The sequence below is a fragment of the Parasteatoda tepidariorum genome, chromosome 7 (genome assembly GCF_982258835.1).
Source record: "Parasteatoda tepidariorum strain Cologne lab strain chromosome 7, Ptep-v5.0, whole genome shotgun sequence".
NCBI classification, from domain to species: Eukaryota; Metazoa; Arthropoda; class Arachnida; order Araneae; family Theridiidae; genus Parasteatoda; species Parasteatoda tepidariorum.
In genome coordinates this window covers 94,015,205-94,035,676 of record NC_141761.1, presented here as the reverse complement: position 1 = coordinate 94,035,676, position 20,472 = coordinate 94,015,205, and the positions used below count along the sequence as shown (strand labels likewise).

The window sequence follows — 20,472 nt, the reverse complement described above, 5'->3', positions numbered from 1 at the left end:
TTTTTTATGACTAAAAATAATTAATTATTGATTAAGCAATCAGATGCTACAAAAACAAGGATTGAAAGATGATAAAAAATGCCTTAGGCATTAAAAAGTTTTTTAATCCCAAGAATCTGAAGAAAAAAAATTAATGGTGTCTTCTAAAGCTAATTCTCTGCAATCGATGTTTAGGATTTTTTTAAATGTATTTTTTTTTTTTAAGAAAATATGAAAGTCTTTTTATTGATCAAATAAATAAAATTCAAATCAGAAAATTAAATCATTCATTTTTAAATAAACAATTTTTTTCTTCATTTTGACGTTTTTTATTTTTAGAATTTCAGTTTGTCATTGATAACATTTGATATTTTTGAAATACCTCCCCCTCCCCTCTCCTTTACGCATCTTTTGAAAAAAATTTAAGAAAGGCTGGTACGAACGTGTTATTAATGCGGTCATTTGTTTTTGAGTATAAAATGTAAAAGTTGTAAAAGATAAAAGAAAAAAAAGTTTTTTTGCTTCATAATTTAATTCAATAACAGAAACAATTCTTAGTGAAATTCAGATTATTTTGTAGTCACGTACTCTTAAGTCTGAAAAAAAGATTAAAACATCCCATTTCGTTTTAATTACGTGCTAGTTTTGAAATAATAAAATAGTAAATATTAATGCTTTTTCGATGTAAAAGTAAAACATATCGCAGTTAAAACTATAATTCTTGCAATCAAATATTTTTAAGACTGAAGGTAAACTTCTGACAATTTTAATTTCAGAGTTATTAATTATTAACCTTTATTTAAATGTGAAAGATTAACAAAAAAAAAAAATTTTTTTTTGTTGTCTTTTGGAAATAAATAGAAATAAAAAACTAAATTTAAAAAAAAGCACCCATGAAACGCTTAACTTTGAAGAAATTATTTGGAAAAATTCCATATTTAACCCCTTTAAGACGGTAACTGTTTAAAAATAACTTAAAATCTAAATTAAAATCTCTAAATTAAAATCAATAGAATTATAATGAACTCGTTCTTGAACTAGTATGGATAAATTTTACATTCTAATAAATACATTCTTCAAAAATAATTTTTTTTTTTTTAGAAAATACTATCTTATATACTATATCTCGTCATAGGTTAATGAAAATTTTACCTCCTCGATTTTTTCTTCTACTCAGCAAGCCTGATTGGTATAAATAATGATTATTAAGGGCATGATACCGCTTAAAAACAACAATGGTGCAAAACAGTTTCACTATGAATGTAAAAATACTAAATGCTTGATTTATAAAAATTGACTCAATGTTTAATTTTTACCCATTCGCTTGTTTATACTTTATTTTAAAATTATAATTAAATTAGCAATGCTTGGTGGAGAAATGGAAAAATGACGAATTAGAAAAACTCAAAATAGTTAGATGAAAGCAGAATTAGTAGAATTTACTGAATCAATATCGTAAAATATAGAATGTATAGTGTCTTATATAGTATATAGTAAGATTTGTAGAAGTAAAGGAATAAAATTATGCACACAAATATATCCCCTCAAAAAATATATTTATTCTTTTATTTTCGAAACAATTAAAATGGAATTCATAGCCCAAAATAGCATTTACTCTTTTATTTTCTATACGTGAAATTGAAATCAGATCCCAAAATAGCCTTTAATCTTTCATTTTCTATAGATAAAATTGAAATCTGATCCCAAAATGGCCTATACTCTTTTATTTTCTATACCTAAAATTTAAATCAGAACCAAAATCACTCTTTCATTTGTAATACATAAAATTAAAGTCAAAGGCTTTTCTTATTTATTCTTAAATCTGAAATGAAAATTAATCAACAGATGTGATAATCTGCAGAGCTCAACCCCACCATTTTCTGCTGCCAAGGATAAAAAAACTCACAAAATAAGTCAAAAATTTAAAATATTTGTCAAATCTTTTGAATGGAAAATTTTATTTTTTTAAGAAGAGCAATATTCCAGATATATATCTTTAATTTTTATTACATATTTCCTAAATAAAATAAAAAAGGAAATAAGCATAGATTTAAAACAAAACGCGAATAATTTTATTCCGTTGTATTAATAGATTAATGTGCGCAGGGAAATGCCACTGAGTGATGAAAAATATCTTTTCTTGAAGTTCTTAATTGCTTAACTAATAATTAAATAAACTGTAATTAATTAATTTCGAAATAGATGAATACCGCATTCCTTCCACAATACCTTCTCTATCTTATCCCATTTAATCTTATTAATTGTTAAGCAAAAGGAATAAATACGAGTTGAAAAAATTCTTCGTTCGGTAACGAGATTCAAAGCCTAATCCACACTGCAAAGACCCAGTGCGGTAAAAAAGATATCTTCTTCGTTTTATCCCATAAGAGTCTTCTCAGAGATTCTTTTTTGCACTTTTGGTTAACTTTGGAGAACCCTCGAGAACTTTTCCGAAACACCCCGTCAGGTATTTTGACAGCGTGAAGATTAGAATTGGGAAAAGGGAAATAAAAAGAACAAAGGAAAAATTTTGTTGATCTAATATATTTAATAGCCGCAAAGTTTAATTGTTGAATTACGCTTTATTCTTATTCATGCGTGGCTATTAAAAAAAGAAAGAAGCATAAAAAGAGATACTTTTATGGCTTGCTACTAAAAAAAAGAGTTATATATTCTTGGACGATGAAATACGTTCGAAATTTTCGTTTAATTAATTTAGGTACATAAACCATGACACTTAGGCTAAAAAAAGTATTCTCGACGCATTTAACTTTTTGCAGGATAAAAACTGAAGCTTATAAAAAGAAAATAATTTAATTGCGTCCACAAATTACATTAATCAATTACTGAGGAAAAAATCTGAAACAAAATTAATTCAATGGAGAAAAAAAGAAATGTCTGTGGCATAATATCTTTTGTGAAATAAAAATTTTTTTTTGCCTTTATTCATCTTCTAGTTTTCTAATGCAATTTTTTAAAAGGGTTAAAATTCATTTTACAGACAATATTATATATATATATATATATATATATATATATATATATATATATATATATATATATATATATATATATATATATATATATATATATATACACAATTAAACAATCTAGATAGCCAAGATAGATATTGATATATATATAGTTTTGTTCATTAAGCTTTAAGTATATCATTTTAAGCAAATTTGGCACATTTTAAGTAGCGAAATAAATATATGTGTATATAAGTAAATTAGTTAAGGACTTCAGAAATTCTAGACTTTCTTACCTTCTATAGTAAAATGTATTCTTATTTTCCATGCGTTAAACATTCTTTATTTGGAATTAATTCTGTTTTTTTACGTTTCACTGTAACTACTTGAAAATGACGTATCTTTGAACTGTACTAAAAAAAACTTTTCCATCATGGATTTACCTTAATCGTTTTTCAGTGGAATTAAAAATACCGTCCATGACTGTAAAACAAAGAAAGAATAATCTCCCCAATTCGATTTGATAATAAGATTAAAGAAGTGGTACAAAAGAACAAAATGTGGATTAGTTGCAAGAGAATTATTACCCTGGATACTTCTGAAGAATACAGTATGTAATTGAAAGCAATTTAGAAAAGCCAACTAAACTCATTTTAGGCACTTTTACTTTAACTTGGACGTCATAAAAGCGGCCATTTTTCTTCCGGAAGGCGTTTTGCTATAGAGAGGAGGGATTACTAGTAAACGATCAACAAAATCCACGACTTTTTGAAAATTTTTCTTTTCGCAATGCTGTTGAAAATTCTGAATGAGGTATTCTTTCTTTTTCTTCTAAAAACAGACGATCTATTATCGGTATTGAACAAAGACGTTCTAATCGATTTCAAAAATGGTCGTTTGAAAAAGATTTTTTTTTTAGTTCTGTGGAATGGCAACGGTTAAAAAAACGAAAACCTATTATCGTGTAACCCGAGGAAGTTCGGGAATGAAAACAACTTAAAATTCTTTTCGTCTTAGGAAGTTTAATAAAGAGATTATAGGAGTTGAAACGTAGCAGACAATTAAACATGTTTAAATACAATTTAATTGAAATTAAGAACGTAATTAAAAATTTATTTCACGTAAAAAGAAACTAATTTCATTAATGCATTGTTTTCAACTACGCATCAGAAGAAATCGTTCCGAGTTTAATTTTTATCCAAAAAGTTTAAATAAGAATAGAAATTCTCTTTAAAAAGAAAAAAATGCTTCCGCTCAAAAAGAAAATTGCTTAAAGATGAAAACTGTCTTATTCTTTTCATTCTGAGCTGTCGAAAAGAAGTAAAAATAAAATTTGATATTAGATTTGGTACATCTTGTCAACTACAAAATCAAACATCTAAAAATTATTAATTTCCTTGCAAATTTAAGTGTATCGAAGTATTAAATATCTTAATTGGAAACGTCAAAGTTATTTAACTTATAAGATAATAAATATTTATAATATATTTTAGTTGCCATTTGGATTTGTTGTTTATTAAATATACAAACAGACGATACATTAAAGTAATTTATGAATAATCAAAAGAAAAAGAAAAATAAAGAAAATTCACAAAATAGACATAAAAAGAGCTTATTTTGCAAGACTACTTTAACCTGTTTAACATAAATAACTTGGTTGTTTCTCATCCTATTAAGAAATATAAACTAACGTTTTTATCGAAAAAAAAAAACTCTCGTTAAAGTTAGCAGGAAAATAAAAATTTATTAAAGTGTAAGGTGCGCTAAATAGATAATTAAATAAAGAAGCGTTGTACTTTGTATAACTTTTGAGCCAATGGATTGAATTTTCCTAATACTTCAAACTTAGAACATGTTTTTCAGACAAAAATCAGACAATTAAACGTATTTTCAATTTCTGTCAACGGATTTCCAGTTTAAAGTTTTAAAATATTTGCATATTTTGTAAAATCTCTGAAATTAATTACGCGAATAGAGAAAAAAAATTGTTCACATTATGAAACTTGCTTATCTAAAACTCGCATGCTATCTCAATTTTTTTGAGTAGCATAATTATTCTACGCAAAGGAAATTAATGAATATTCATCTTAATTTATAGTTTATCATGACTGAATAATAATCAAAAAATGGCGTAGCTGCACGGTGTATAGTTTTTTGCATAATCTTAATTAATGTAATTCAAAATATCAGAATCCTAAATTCGAACGAAACTAGTACAATAGCGGTACAAAATAAAAGAAAATTTTTTTAAAGAAAATATTGCTTGGAAATTATTTTTGAAATTACAGTTAAATTTTTAATTAAGAATTAAGTTAAAATGATGTAATATATTTTCATATTTTATAACTCATAAAGTTGAGTTAGCATTAAAATCTCATTAAACTAAATAACAAAAAATAATAAATGATCAGAAAACATTTTTTTGTTGTTGCATTTAATTATTTTTGGAGGATCAAGTTTTAAACTTACGGAAAAAACTTCATAAAAGGTTTATTTTAGAGTCAACAACTTTGCAAACAACTTAGTTTAGAATACTTTGCAAAACTTAACTAAGCATTATAACAGTTAAAATCTCATGTTAGAACACCACTTTCAATCACTTGATCCGTTCGTGTTGAACCGGAAATGTTAAAAAATATTCTGTTAGGCCTAACACAAATCGCGCATTTATTTTATATGACTTTTCATGTAGCTCTATATAAACAACTATAGTTGACTATTTTATGAATAAATATAACTCTGCATGAGCTATAAATTCACTGCAATACAATAACATTAATTAAAATGCCTGCACTTTTAATTCATGGATGAAAAAAAAAGAATTCTAAAAATAGCAGACAATAAAACAAAATTTTGAAGCACTGTAATATTAAATTCAAATAAAAAAGAAATTTTAATTCAGAAAAATATCGAAACTATTTTTTTTCTTATATATGCAGTGAGAAGCAATCATTCTAAATCTAATTTTGATCAACTTTTCTTTTTGTGGTGACAAGAATAGTTTTGAAAAGAAAGCAAATGTTGCCACTGCACGAAACAGAAAAAAAAAATTAAAGATAATCGGAAATTTGAATTCTTATATTTTTTTGTGTTTCAGAATAACCCTTACTTTTAGTAATTGGATTCAATGCTGGCACATTCTTCAAATGGTAGCTGCTTATTTTTAATTTATTTTTCTTTCTTTGTAATGGAACAATAGGGTGTGGTTAAAAACGAAGACTTAAATAAATGATGTTAGTGGGGGATCTGGCAAGACCTCTGTACTATCATTTTTAGAACAAACATTCTTCAAATGACATTAACAATAAATTTGCTCAACTTGTTATGAGTTGTGAGCTTAATAACAATAATTATGGCAATAAATTGAAATAATTGCCTTTTATAATAAAAATGACGCCAATTATTGCAATGAAAACATTAAAAATAAATAACAAAAAATCTTAAGTATTTTTAGTTTGTAACATTTAATTATTTTGAGAATAAATAAAAACAAAATAATGGCGAAAAGTTATTATATTTTACATTAACTAGCGTTTTAAGAGCACAAATAATATAAACAGAGAAAAATTTGCTCAATACTTCAATTCACAGACTATTAATTTAGGATTTGGAAAGATCCTGAATTAATAGCCTGAGTGTTCAAAAGACTATTTGACTATTAAAGAACTCATTTTTGCTTCTACTTCAAAAAATAAATTTATTAAGGATTCGGCTGTAAATCTGTATAAAATAATTATTTGCGAACTATAATAAAAAAGTATCTGGTAGTAAGTAAGTATCTGATAGAAAAGTATCTGATAGTAAGTAAGTATCTGATAGAAAAGTATCTGATAGTAAGTAAGTATCTGATAGAAAAGTATCTGATAGTAAGTAAGTATCTGACAGAAAAGTATCTGATAGTAAGTAAGTATCTGATAGTAAATAAGTATCTGATAGTAAATAAGTATCTGATAGTAAGTAAGTATCTGATAGTAAGTAAGTATCTGATAGTAAGTAAGTATCTGATAGTAAGTAAGTATCTGATAGTAAGTAAGTATCTGATTGAAAAGTATCTGATAGAAAAGTATCTGATAGTAAGTAAGTATCTGATAGTAAGTATCTGATAGTAAGTATCTGATAGTAAGTATCTGATAGTAAGTAAGTATCTGATAGTAAGTAAGTATCTGATTGAAAAGTATCTGACTATGAATAGTTATCTGATAACTTTTTAAAAGATTATTTAAGTTAGATATTTATTTATTAAATGTTTTTTACAGAGTTTTATTTGGGGAACCTGATATAATTCATCGAAAAACAACTAATTAAGAAGTCATTTTTGTTTCTACTCCAAAAAAATAATAATTGAAAGGTTTCGGGTATGGATCTACAGAAAATAAACATTTGAGAACACATGCATGATAACACTTCAAAGGTCTGATTATTTAAAGTGTTATCGTGTCTGACTGTTTAAGGTTTTCAGCGTTATTTTATTCCTAAGTTATATTTGATTTTAATCATCTTGGATTTTAAGTGTAATCCTTGATTTGAGTTTTCTTTATATTTTTTTAATAAACCTTTAATGATATAACATTATTTAAAGACACAATATTTTTTAAAAAAAGAGAGAAAATAAAGATGCCGCTTTATTAGATTGGTAGAGATAGAGCTAGAGAGAGAGAGAGGAGATAGACAGAGTAAAGATAAAGAGAGTAAAGATTCTTAAAGCAACAAAGTTATGCGATTTTTGGTTTTGAGTAAGTAATTTAAAAACAACTATTTAAAAACTATGTTGTGATAACATTTGACAATATTTTAAAAAAAATTTAAGAAGTCTAATTTGATTCTAATCCAAAGAACTATTTAAGGACTCGGCTATTTCGTTCCTAAATATTATTTAAACGACTGGATATGATTCTTCCAAAAAACACTTTAAGAACTCCGTGGTGATAATATCTCCAAGAAGTATTTAATTACACCGCGATTCTATTTTAAAAGACAACTTCACGATTCGGGAACGATTCTGTTAAAAATAACTACTTGATAACTCAATAATTAATCGAGTAATTTTACATAAAACAGAATTATTTGAACCACGATGGCTGAGGGGATAGAGCATTTGCCTTCCAGTGAGGCGAACCGGGATCGATTCCCAGTCGATACGAATTCCGCATCAGACTTGCATCGACCACAATGCTGGCATAAAATATCGTAGACTGATCATGGGTTAGAGTCCCCTTGCTGTCAGACTAACAGTGGGAGGTTTTCGTGGTGTTCCTCTCCACGAAGGCAAATTTCTCCCAACATTCTATCCAGGAGTCCCCTTGTCTTCTGGATTGGGTTTAAAATTACAAGGCTACGGAGTTGAACATTAGCAATTGTACACCCATAAAATTGGGTCAGCTGTTCAACGATGGTTATAAAAAATAAAAATAAAAAAAAAATAAAATAAAAAAACACAGATCTATTTAAAGAATAGGATGTGATTCAACTACGAAAATTCGGTATCCAATTTCGGTATGATTTCACACCAAGAATTCTAAAAAAAAAAATGGTGGGAAATAAATCAATCAATAAATGATTCGGTCAAAAAATAAATAAAGTAAAAATTAAAAATTGGTAATATTTATTAATAAATACGACAAAAGTTAATGAATCCTGCAACTGTTTTAAGTGAGTAGTAAGAACCAAATGAGAAAATAAATGAAAATAACCATGAACGAAAATAATGTACAACTGACTTTATTTGCTTTTCATCTTAAGTTGAAAGGCAGCAGATGATTGGTGAATAAAATAAACATTACGGCCCTTTTCTCTAAAGTAACCAGAACTAAACGCTGGCTGTCATTTAGCGCCCCTGTCTTCTTGTCTTGTTATTGATCTCTTCGCCAAGGGGTATCGAGAACTGTTTGTGTAACTTTGATTGCAAAGAATTGGCACCTTATATTTATCACGATCTAATGGGACAGATGAAAAGAAAAGAAAATCTGAAGTGAAACAAGTCTCTTGGTGTCGTGAAATGCCGCCAAGTTAGAAACAAAAGTCTTTCACTCCTTCAAAAGATCAATAGAAAGTGGAAAATAGTTTTAATTAAGTGCTTCATATTCAGTATTATTTCAATGCATTTAGTTTCATCAGAGGAAATATTTTAATCGTTCAAAGCAGGAAGGTAAAATTGTAATAAATCTATTGAATGAATAAAAAAAAACTCGTGTCAAATTCATATCCTTACAGCTTGTCAAATTTAAACACTGTAGTTGCATTTCTGTGGGCTGTGAAACAGCCTCCATAGTATTTTTTACTATGTGCTTGACAATTTATAATTATTGAACAAATTATTAAAAGTCGCAATATTTTTATTCTATTCTAATCCCCCTATATTTTTTAACATCCCTTCACAATTTCAAGTTTCTAAGTCTAGTAGTTATTGCACAGCGAAACAAAATGTAACGTAAAATTGAAAACAGAAGCGCACTTATAATTTTTTAAAATAGAAAGAAAAATCATGGATATAGGATTAAATTATAAAAAACTGTTTCAATGCTATAAAAAAACAGCATTTTCAGTGACAAGCCTTTGCATTCAGATTTGCTATCCTCTCACCTGAATTAGGGAAGATCCACGTATTTGAATAAATGCAACAAAAAATATGTTCCCCACTGTTATCGACATCCACAATATATCAATCGTTGTCGATAAATATAATTATTGAATACAATATTGTCTTTAATATTGATCAATTTCCTTTAGAAAAAGGAAACTTACGTTAATTAAAAGAAAATCATGTAAGTTCGTTTAGAAATACACCGTAAAATATAGATATTTTCTGACATTAAACAAATATTAATTGAATTATGATCATGAAATAAAATTTCTCATAATGTCCAATACTATTAGATATTAATTAATTCAACACAAATTTTGAAATAAACACAATTATTTATATATTTTTTTTTAAAAATCTTCAGCAAATCTCATGTATAAAAAGGAAAAAGGCTAAAGACGTTTTATTTTATTTTAGTGAAAGTGCTGTCTTTTTTCATAAACAAGGTCGTTTTTAAATTCAACGTAAAGTCAAACATTATTCCAACAGCAGCTAGGGTCCCAGATTTTATACGGTGCATTGCATTTGATATTGCTGAAATCAATAAACAAGTTGAATTAACTTTATAAAATCAAATAAAATAAAAAGCCGTTTGAATGAAATGTTATGAAAGGGTAAAAGAAAAGAAAAAATGCTTGTTGAAAAAAATATATCGAATAAAGATAAAAAATTTAATCAAGATTCAGTTGTAGCATTCAGCTGCAAACGATATAAAACTAGGAAATAATATTTTATTGCGCATTTTTTTTCGCCAAATAATAAGCTTTGAAATTCAAAAGCAAAAATAATAAAAAAAAAATCCCTCTTTCACAAACAAAAGGGGAAGGAAAAGATTGGAAGGGAATTTCGATCAATATATTGAATCCGACTAATAAGATAAAGCAGAGAAAAATCTTCGAGCGTATAATTGATTGAACATCTTTAACAGCATGTCTGAAAAATTGGGGAATTAATAATCAGATATTCGAGCAAATATCTCACTTAAAAGATGAAGTAGGGCTTAATTTTGTTAGTGTGTCTAATGGTATATGAAAAAGAATAATGCTAAGGAAAATGTTAGGAAAGATTGAAAAGAATTTCTGACCTTATACTGTGTGTAAAAGTCTTATTTCAAAGTATTTTTTGTGAAGTTTCAATAAGTTAAAATTATATTTCGAATAAATTTATTAAAAGTAGCTAAATTAGCTTGCTTCGATATAACAGATTTTATATTAAAATACACTTTATTAAATTTGTGATGTGTTGGAATTTACAAGTTATTTAAGTTTTAAGGAGCAATGGCTAAAGAGAAAAATATTTTGTTTATGGAAATTAGCCTCAATACTTTGTTTACGCCGTAGGCTAATAAGAAAAATTGGTTCTTTGCAAATATCACTGGCTTTTTTCAAATGTCAATGGCTCTTTGCAAATGTCACTGGCTCTTTGCAAATGTCACTGGTCCTTTGCAAATGTCACCGGTTCTTAACAAATGTCACTGACCCTTGCCAATGTCACTGATTCTTTGCAAATATCACTAATATTCCACAAAATATCAGGCTAATTAGAAAAGTCTCCAGAACTTTCGAATCTGACTAATGACAAGGCTTATAACAATCAGCTTATATGCCATTAGGCAAATAAAGAAATGTGTGAAGAATTGCCCAAACTGAATTTACTTAGGTAAATTGCTAACAATTTTAGTTAAACCTTACTTTTCACAAATCTGGGCTTATTACAAACTGCCTGAAATGAAACAATGAAGCTAATTGATCAATTAATTTCAAATTAGCTTAAGAGGTACGTAGGCTCATTGAAATATGTTTAAAAAGTGTCAGCCTGATCAATATTCGATTGGTGCAATGCAATATAATAGCGGCTGTTATTTTTATATATTATATTACACTGTTATGCCGGTATATTATACTATTTGAAGTCTGAGACAAAGCAAATACAAGTAGTCTATCAGTTTATAATGAATATCTAGGAAAACAAACATTGTGTTCGTAAATGTTGAAAATTGAACATCGCGAAGAGTTAGTTGAAAAGTTTTTTAAATAAATAAAAGGAGCACACATTACATTTTTAGTTAGTTTTATTTAAGATATTTAGAGTTGCAACGTGGTTTATTTCCTTAAAAACAAATCGGTCAATGCAAATATAGCGCCTAGAAGACGTTCCATACTTCAGTTTCTCAGATCTTAAAAAATCCAGATTTCAGTGAGGACATTTTCTCATAATTTTAGAAATGTTTAGAAGTTAAAGTGATTTATATTATAATCAGAGATTTTCGAACTTGTTTGAAATTGAAATGAAATTATTTAAACCATGTAGGAGGATAGTATAAAAGTAAGTTACTCTTGGCGATGAAGACTGAAAATGCAAACCAACTTTAGGTCAAAGCCAAATTATTCAGATAATAGCATTCAATTAGTGTATCTAACCATTTATAATATCGCATCAGCTGGAGGCTTACTACAAATTAGATGTGCGTGTAACAACTAGATTTCTATGGGCTAAACGCCTAAATTAAACTGACATTTACCGTTATATCACTATTATGTACGGAGAACATGCAATGTCATGACACGCAATTGAGAAGTGGTGCAAGCAATTTAAAAATGGACCCACAGATCTCACCGATAAATATCTTATAGGGAGACCATCAAGTTCCACGAATACAGTTCATGTTGAAAACTTGTTTAAAATCAAAGAAATTCCTAGTATACTAGATATTTTCTAGGGAAGCGTAAGCACCATTATTTACAACCATACAGTATTTCGTTAACTGTGTACGAAACGTTTAGCATTTCCGCAAAGGTATTTTGCAATGAGTGACAATAATCATAGCGATGAATCTTGGTTTCATCATTTCACACCCGAAACGATGATCAAGGAATGGGATCATCAATTTACTAGCAAGGCGAAAGCAACTGTCTGCAAACGAAGAGATAGCAATGACTGTTTTTTTTCTTTCACTGTGAAAGTGTTTACATTAAATTCATGAAAAGAGGAACGACAATTAACTCAAACTTGAATTGCCAAAGTTTAAAAATTTTTGTTTCCGACGACGGGGAAGATAGTGCGAGCAAGTCATTCGGATGTGTGATACTGTCACATCCCATACTGAGTAGAAAACCAGGAATTAGCTTGAGAAATTCAAATGGGAAGTATTGCCGCATCCACCTTACAACTTTGATTTATCACCATATAATTATTATTTGTTTGATAAAAAAAGCAAGGAATACTATTAGGAAGTGATAAGGCTGTTAAAAGTGCAATTTTTTACTGAATTGAAAATACTGGAGGGAATTCGGTATAAAAAGATTAATCATGCGTTGCAATAAATTCTTTCAATTTTCAGGTAAGTATATAAATAAAATTAATGAAAGTTGTATTTTTCTTTAAATATGTGATAGATGAATGTCTTTTTTTTTCCCTTTAAGATTAACTTGCTTTTTGATTCGCCATCTTATATATTAATCCCCATTGCTAATATAAATTGCATGATAGTGTCAATGATAGATGGATGATGGGTTTGTGTTCCATCATTGCAAGGCAAGCTCTGTAACGAATAATTTGAGTTAGTCTAGATATAACAGATAACATTCTCGTTTCCTGAGTCAGGATCAAAATTAAAGGTTGAACATGAAAGCTTTTGCATGATATTAATCAAAAAATTCAATGACTGAAGAATTAGCAATTCATGATTTAAACAAGATCTCGATTTTACGAATTATAGAAAGGATTTTACGAATTATAGAAAGATTTTTTATAGTTGCAATATGCAAAATAAAAACCGAGATTTAACGTATTCAGTAACTAAATTTATTAGCAGGGTGTAATGTTTCAAACATGATTTTAATTTTACAAATTACAAAAACTTTTTTATAAGTTGCATTATGCAAAATGAAAATCGTGAATTAGCATTTTCAGTATCTGAAAGATTAAGGGGTGTCATGTTTTAAAAAAGATCTCCCTATACGATTTACAGAAATTTTTTTTTTATAAAAGTTGCAATATGTAAAATTGAAATGAAAAATTGAAATGAAAAATTGAAATGAAAAATTGGAGTCTAATCCTCAAGGTGTTAATGTAATTAAAAGATAATAATCAATTTCAATCATTTTTTCTCTTAAGTTTTACTTTAAAAATTTGTGACACCTGACGTTTTATAATTCTAATAAAGCAAATACCCAATGAAAATTATTACACATAGACTCATAATTGCATTTAAAAGAGCTCAATCTATGTTTCAATCTTTATAAAAGCAAACAGTTTTCTTAAAATCCAAGCTTGACATATTTTTATTTTATTAGAGAATATTTCGTTTTAAAAATTTACGCATCTAATATGTCTTTAAGTATTTGCAACCCCTTTTTCCACCATTAAATTAAAAATACTCTCAGGATTTCAAAATTGATAAAGACTAGCTCATTCATCATTTTTAAATGAGATAAAAAAAAGATCGCCATAATGCGACAATGATTTGCTCGATAACTACAAAAAAAAGAAGAAGAAAGATACCAAAGCGATAAATGAAAGCGTCATATAATTATGCATGCAAAGTCAGTTATTTTATCAATTTCTCTAGAGCAAATAAATGTCACATAGCTCTTATCTACAGTTCTAACATTTTTCCGATAATTAAGTTTAGGTTGCTAATAAATAATTAAAAAATAACGCTAGCTTAAACAAAATAGGCGATAAAAATGCAGAATAAATAATAAAGTTTTATTATAACACACAATTTTTTTCCAGCTGCATAACAAATGCATATAAACGAAACTAATTAAATTTGTCCTTTAAAATGTTATTGTTTTTATCGCTTTCAATCATATTAGCCCATTTATAGCTTTGCGTAAACGCAACACTTTGTAGTTACATAAAATGTTTGGGAATTTACGATGATATAAGTGTTTGTTACCACTTTAGATAGAAAAAAAGTTTTGCAGTTGCATAATTTCCGAGAAAAATAAATATTTAAAATATTAATGCAGTTTTACCAAAAACGAATGCCTTATTTTATACAGAAAAACTACATATATTGTTGTTGTAGTTCATTTACGTCGCACTAGAGTGGGCTATTGGTGTAGGTCTGGGAAATGACCTTGAGGATGATCCGAAGACATGCCATCACAATTTTGATCCTCTGCAGAGGGAATTGCACCCCCTCTTCGGTAACCCGAAGACCTGCAAGCGAAGTCGAACATTTTATGGTTGAACAGTTTAACGAGGACCAATACCGCACACCCACGGTCCCTACGCAGACTGATCCAAGTAGTCCCCCACTCGCACACTGACCTCAGCCAGTGATGCTTGACTTCGATGATCTGCTGTGAACCGTGTCTTAACGATCAGTCCACTGGGAGACAAAACTACAAATATAAAAAAAAGAGTTTTTAAGGATCTTTTTTTAATGTCAATAGTGAACAATTCAGAGACACTGACGCGTCCGCACTTTAGGTGCGCATGTGCACTTCACTTTAAAACTTACTCACAGGAGCGTTCTTCCAACGTAAAACTGTGAAATCTCTCTACAGATTGAAATACCCGTCTTTATCTTTTTGAACAAAAAAATGCGGCAAATATGGAATCTAATGTCTTGAAGAAAAAAAAACTGAATTCCATACAAAATAGGCTAGTTTCTTAAGATCTACCATCATAAGTTTGATAATTTCAGAAGAAATAGGTTAGTTTCATATGATCATGTAAAACTCTTTCAGTAATTTTACATGATCAACTTAAGAGTTATACTATGCTCAGCTGGCTTGAAAGTAACACGCCACGTTCTGCGCCTTTCAACATATTGATTCGTATATTAATTTAATTCCACACAGCGCTGGTAAAAATTAATTTAAGTAGTATCCGTAAAAGGTTTGGACATTGTTTAGTTTCTCAAGGAAGAAATTATGTTTCTATACATTATTCTTTTGTCTTCGGAGTCAGTTGAGATTGCGGTGCAGAACATTAAAACTAAGTATTAAGGAAGAGTAGAGATTTTTATTAATATTTTGCAAGAAAAGATTAGAAGATTGTATTATTCACATGACCGAAAATAATAAACTGTTTATGTCATCGAAAAAAATGAAACATCTAAAGTTGCCCTACTGCAATTGCTTGAACAATTATTGGACTTGTCCAAAACACCTTGGACTGGTCTAAAAAAGATTTCGCAGACGACAAATTTGTTTGATTAATTTTGAAAAGACACAGAAAATAATTTTTATTTTTAAAAAAATGATTAGCGTCTTTTTCTTTTTAGATAAAACGAAAAAAAAAATTTAAGGATGAAAGTCTTTCATAAAAGCATTAAATTTGAAAAAGAAGTTGTCTATAGTTTCCTTTTGAATCTTAACTCTCCAACGTTAAAATATAGTTTAATTTAATATATGCATTTATCTAAGTATTGCACATCAAGAAGAAGACCACATATACCCACACATGTGACCTACCTATGGCGTCAGCTGCAGCTGATCGTTAGTAAGTAAAAATGCTCGTTAAAGTTGAGCTAAGCTTCTTCACATAAGTTAAATTGTTCATTAAATTGAAGTTAATTAAATACAGGGCCGTATCGCACATTGAACTTGTTGAATTATAATTCTTTCTCGTTTACGTCTTTTACTTAATTTAAGTTTATTATTTCTATTATTCTATTATTATAACCGTGATATATTTTTATTTTGTGTACCTGGGAACTTCGATGCACAATTAGTTTGTTTATGTTCTTCATGGCTTCGTGCCTGTCTTTGTGTTGAGTTAGAAATATAAAGTGAAAGAATTGAAATCTTTGTGAAAGAATATAGTATGAGTCACTCAAGAGAACTGATACTAGACATGCTTGACTTACTAAAAATAGAATGGAAAGAACAGTTTCAAACTTAAGCAAAAGCCACGTTTCAACAACCAATCAGGATCGAGATACCCACACTACGTCACTTGCAGGTACCAACTTAGTTATTGTCATGCCACCAATTATAAAGTTAAAAAGTCTCGCTTAACAATCGTATAATGGCAATAGCGTAAGAAAGTCCCAATCACAGAAGTAAAAGTTCAAATTTAGAAAACGATTCTGCAAATGCATTATTTATAAAATCGTTTGCTTAAATAATTGAACTTTTCTTCACATTGAAATTTTTTAAAACAAATTGATGTTTTAGTTAAATACTATTTAAAAACTGTAACAAATATTCCACACTACAAATTATAACGTAAAAATTGTCCCACTATAGGCTGTTTTAGTCAAACACATTAAGTTTAAAATTCGAAGTTATCAGTTGAAATATCGTTTGCTTAAAAAAAAGTTTGAGAATAGGGACAAATCAGGACAGGTTTTAGAGTATTTAAAAGTTAAAGCATAGAGAGTGAGTGAGAGAGAGAAAAAAAAAATATTTAAAACAGAGTTTCTGTATATTTTAACATAAGGAGAAACAACCTTTAAAATTGATTTAAAAACAATTATTTCCAAGAAATCTTTACCTCTTTCTTGACATTATAATCAAATTTCTCAGGTGACAGAAAAATACATTGAAAATTAAAATCAATGTTTTGGCCAACATTTAAAATTTAATGCGAGTGAAACGACATTCAGAAAACGTATATTTGAAGTGAATACAATTTCGACATACCTAATTTTTCATTCCAAACAGTAAATATTCAGAAAGATCTAAATATTTTAAAAGTAATCGTATAATTTCTGAGAAATGCAAAGACTTAATCCTTACGAAATTCCTATTTGGAGAAAACAAGACTATCTTTTGTCTAGACAAGAAGTTTTCTTTAATATTGAATCTATATGCGCAAACTGAATTTTTTTAAACAATGTTAAGTCAGTCTCAAATTTAAAGATAATTGATATATTAAGAATGTAAATAATCTTTTGGCTTCAATACTTACAATGCATTGACGCATTTTAAATATACATTTCAAATTATTCAACTGGAAATAATTTAAATCTTCGTAAGTTTTCAAGATTAAATTAGTTATGGTTAAATTATAATAGAAATGATGTAATTTACATACCCAACATAAGATTCTTACATAAAATTTTGATTACTCACCTGAAAAAGGAAAAAAAAATCTTATTAAGACATATTCCAATAAGGCAATGCAACACAATGTATTAAATAAACAGTTTCATTAAATAAACATGGGCAAAAGTTTAAAAGGAGTATATTTTGAGTAATGTTTAAGTTTGCAAAAGAAAACTTAGAAATTTTTTTTCTTCATATTATCTTAAAATATTGAAGTTAAAATTATAAGCAAGGAACACAGTGACAAATTCGATGTAACATATGGAATGAGTGCGAATTTTGAATTTAAATATATTGTACAACCAAAATAATATTTTAATGAAGTGTTTATTATTAATATTTTTTCATCCCCCTCGCTGCAGGTCTATTGAAACAAGGGATTTAAAAAAGTAAGCATTCGTCCTCATATATTTGAATCTAACTCAAAAGACAAGGGAGATTTCAGTTGAAAAATTGAGAACAAAACCTATCTTCGTAAAACTACTTCTATGTTATTGTCTCCGAGTTAGCATTATGAGAAGAACCAGTAAACCTCTTACGGTTAGCCCGAAGGCTGCGAAACTAATACATGATCCAACTTCCACTGATTTCCGACATAAAAATTGTTTCAAATAAGATTGAATGTAGATTTTTTTAAAACACAAAAACTAGAGTCAACTATATTGTCTAAAAATTACACCTGCATTGTATTACTCTTAGATTACCTATATTGTTTAAAAATTACGCTTATGTTAAATTTACTGCATATTTTCTTACTTATTTCAACATAAAATCTCGGTTTCTAATTTATTAAATCCCCTTATTTCATAAATACGGTTTTTAAAAGTAGCTAAAAAAATTAAATTCACACACTCGAAATGTTTTATTCTAAACCGGAGAGAAAAAAAAATTATATTTAAGACACCTTTATACTTTACTTCATATCTTATTTCAAAGGCATTGCATTTCGCTCTACGTAAAAATAATTCAAATTCGGCTCAAAAATGATCAAGCTATTTGCAAATTGTGAACATTCAATAAATATAACCTTACTTTAATAATCAACCAATACTTTAAAATACAAAATAATTCCAAACAGCAGCATAAATACATGTCATAAAAGTAACCTTTAGAGATTTACCAACAAAAAAAAAAAAAAAAACCTTTGGCATACCATAAATTCAAGTAAATACCCCGACTAATCTTGGCAGACGTTTGTATGGCTGTAAATCTTTCTCGATTCATTTCCCGCCAAAATAAACGCTAAGTGTGTGTTGGCGATGTTCACAATACGTAAGATGAAGTACATCTATACATAAATGTTACAGTATTGTTATCACGCTGAAACAACAGATGATACCGATTAGAAGCACTAAACCTTATGTTTGTTGACAAATAGTGTGTCCCTTCGCTTTCTATATGTATGGCCTCGGGAGTCATTTTTTGTGATATTATTGGAATCGTTTGTCTCGACTTGATTGGGTGTTTTGTTATAGTATTCTTTTTCTTCATTTTTTTGGCGTATTAGTAGCTAACTTACGATGAATATTATTTGCATTATGCAATCTCTGTATGTTTTTGCTTTTATGGTATAAAATTTTTCGTTGATTCCTTTTTGTGTTAAAAAGTAACTCAATAATTATCCTCTTAACGAAATTTTATTTTTTATTTATAGTAAATATAATAAAAAATACCTGACTCGCATGCTTTTTATTATTAATAATTTTCATTTTAAAGCAGTAATCATGACATTTACTTAAAATAAACTGTTACGACGAGTCAACTTTGATTCTAAACGACAAAATCATTAATTTTTCAATATGAAGTCAAATATTAAAACATGTTCCAAATTTTCATTTAAAAAAATCAGATTTTCTTAAAACCTAAATATATATATATATATATTAAATGAAATTTTAAATCAATTAAAAAAATATTTGAAAAACTTTTATATTATTGTTTAAACTAGTACTATAAAAAAACTGACAAAAAAATTTATATGGTATTGGACGCGTCAAGAGTTAAGCCTATCAAGCTTAGAGTGCAAAAAAAGACAAAATATTGAAAATTCCAAATATTTATGGGGAAGAATATATATATATTTACTCGTTCAAAATTATCGGTTTCGATTCCCAGAATGGCTTTCGTACCCTATGTTAAAACAATATCATTTGACAATGTTATTTCACAGATTTAAATAACTTTAATTTAATAATTAAAAGAAACGAATAATAACACACAAATGTACGTGTTTGCAAAACAAATTTAACTTTCACACACAAATATACGTTGAACAAAATAGTTTAAAACTATTTTCAAAAACTTTTTACACATTTTATAAAAATTAACACTAGTTAGCGAAACTGAGAAACTATAGACGAGAAAAAAAGTAACATATCAAGCTTTAAAGGTGCAAGATCTTTAAAATTATTTACAATTTTAAAAGTTGTTGCTAGCGTTGATTGCTTAACAAACAAGAAACGTTAAATAAAAGTACCTCAATTATTATTATTATTATTTTTTTTGAGTTACATAACCCTTTCGTTACGGCAGGCTTCTCCACTGAACGGTGCACCACGCCTCGAACCTTGCACATTGCATGCCGGTAAGCTGATGCTTGGATTTTCTTATTTAAGTGTAACATTACATTGTGCAAGCGTTATAGATAAAATTGCAATTTAAGAAAATTCAGAAAATTCTTAGTACTTTAATTCAATATGATAAATTTTAAAAGAAGGCAGGCAAACTTCTGCCTTGTGTGTACGCCTAAGAACGGTGCTCGTACACACAGGACATCGTGTGTGTGCCGGCTAAATACGATGTTCGCTTACACAAGGCATAGCGTGTGTGCCGGCTAAATACGATAATCGTACACACATGGCATCGCGCAGATGGCAGCTACCCTCGGTCCCTACGCAAACTGATCCAAGTGGTCACCCACCCGCACACTGAC

At 28.3% G+C, this 20,472-nt stretch overlaps 1 protein-coding gene across 3 annotated transcripts in view; it reads right to left on the bottom strand.

Annotated features, from left to right (window-relative positions):
• Positions 1 to 20,472, bottom strand: part of LOC107439363 (uncharacterized) — a 603,558-nt gene that overhangs the window by 160,284 nt on the left and 422,802 nt on the right. Inside the window, exon 1 of one of the 3 annotated variants that reach the window (XM_087168290.1) lies at positions 18,694 to 18,827. The exons of the other annotated variants lie outside the window; for them this stretch is intronic. Within the exon in view, the coding sequence (XP_087024416.1) occupies positions 18,694 to 18,764 (71 nt within the window). The 5' untranslated portion in view covers positions 18,765 to 18,827. Of the gene's footprint in view, positions 1 to 18,693; positions 18,828 to 20,472 lie in introns of those variants that run through there. 3 annotated transcript variants of the gene reach the window in all.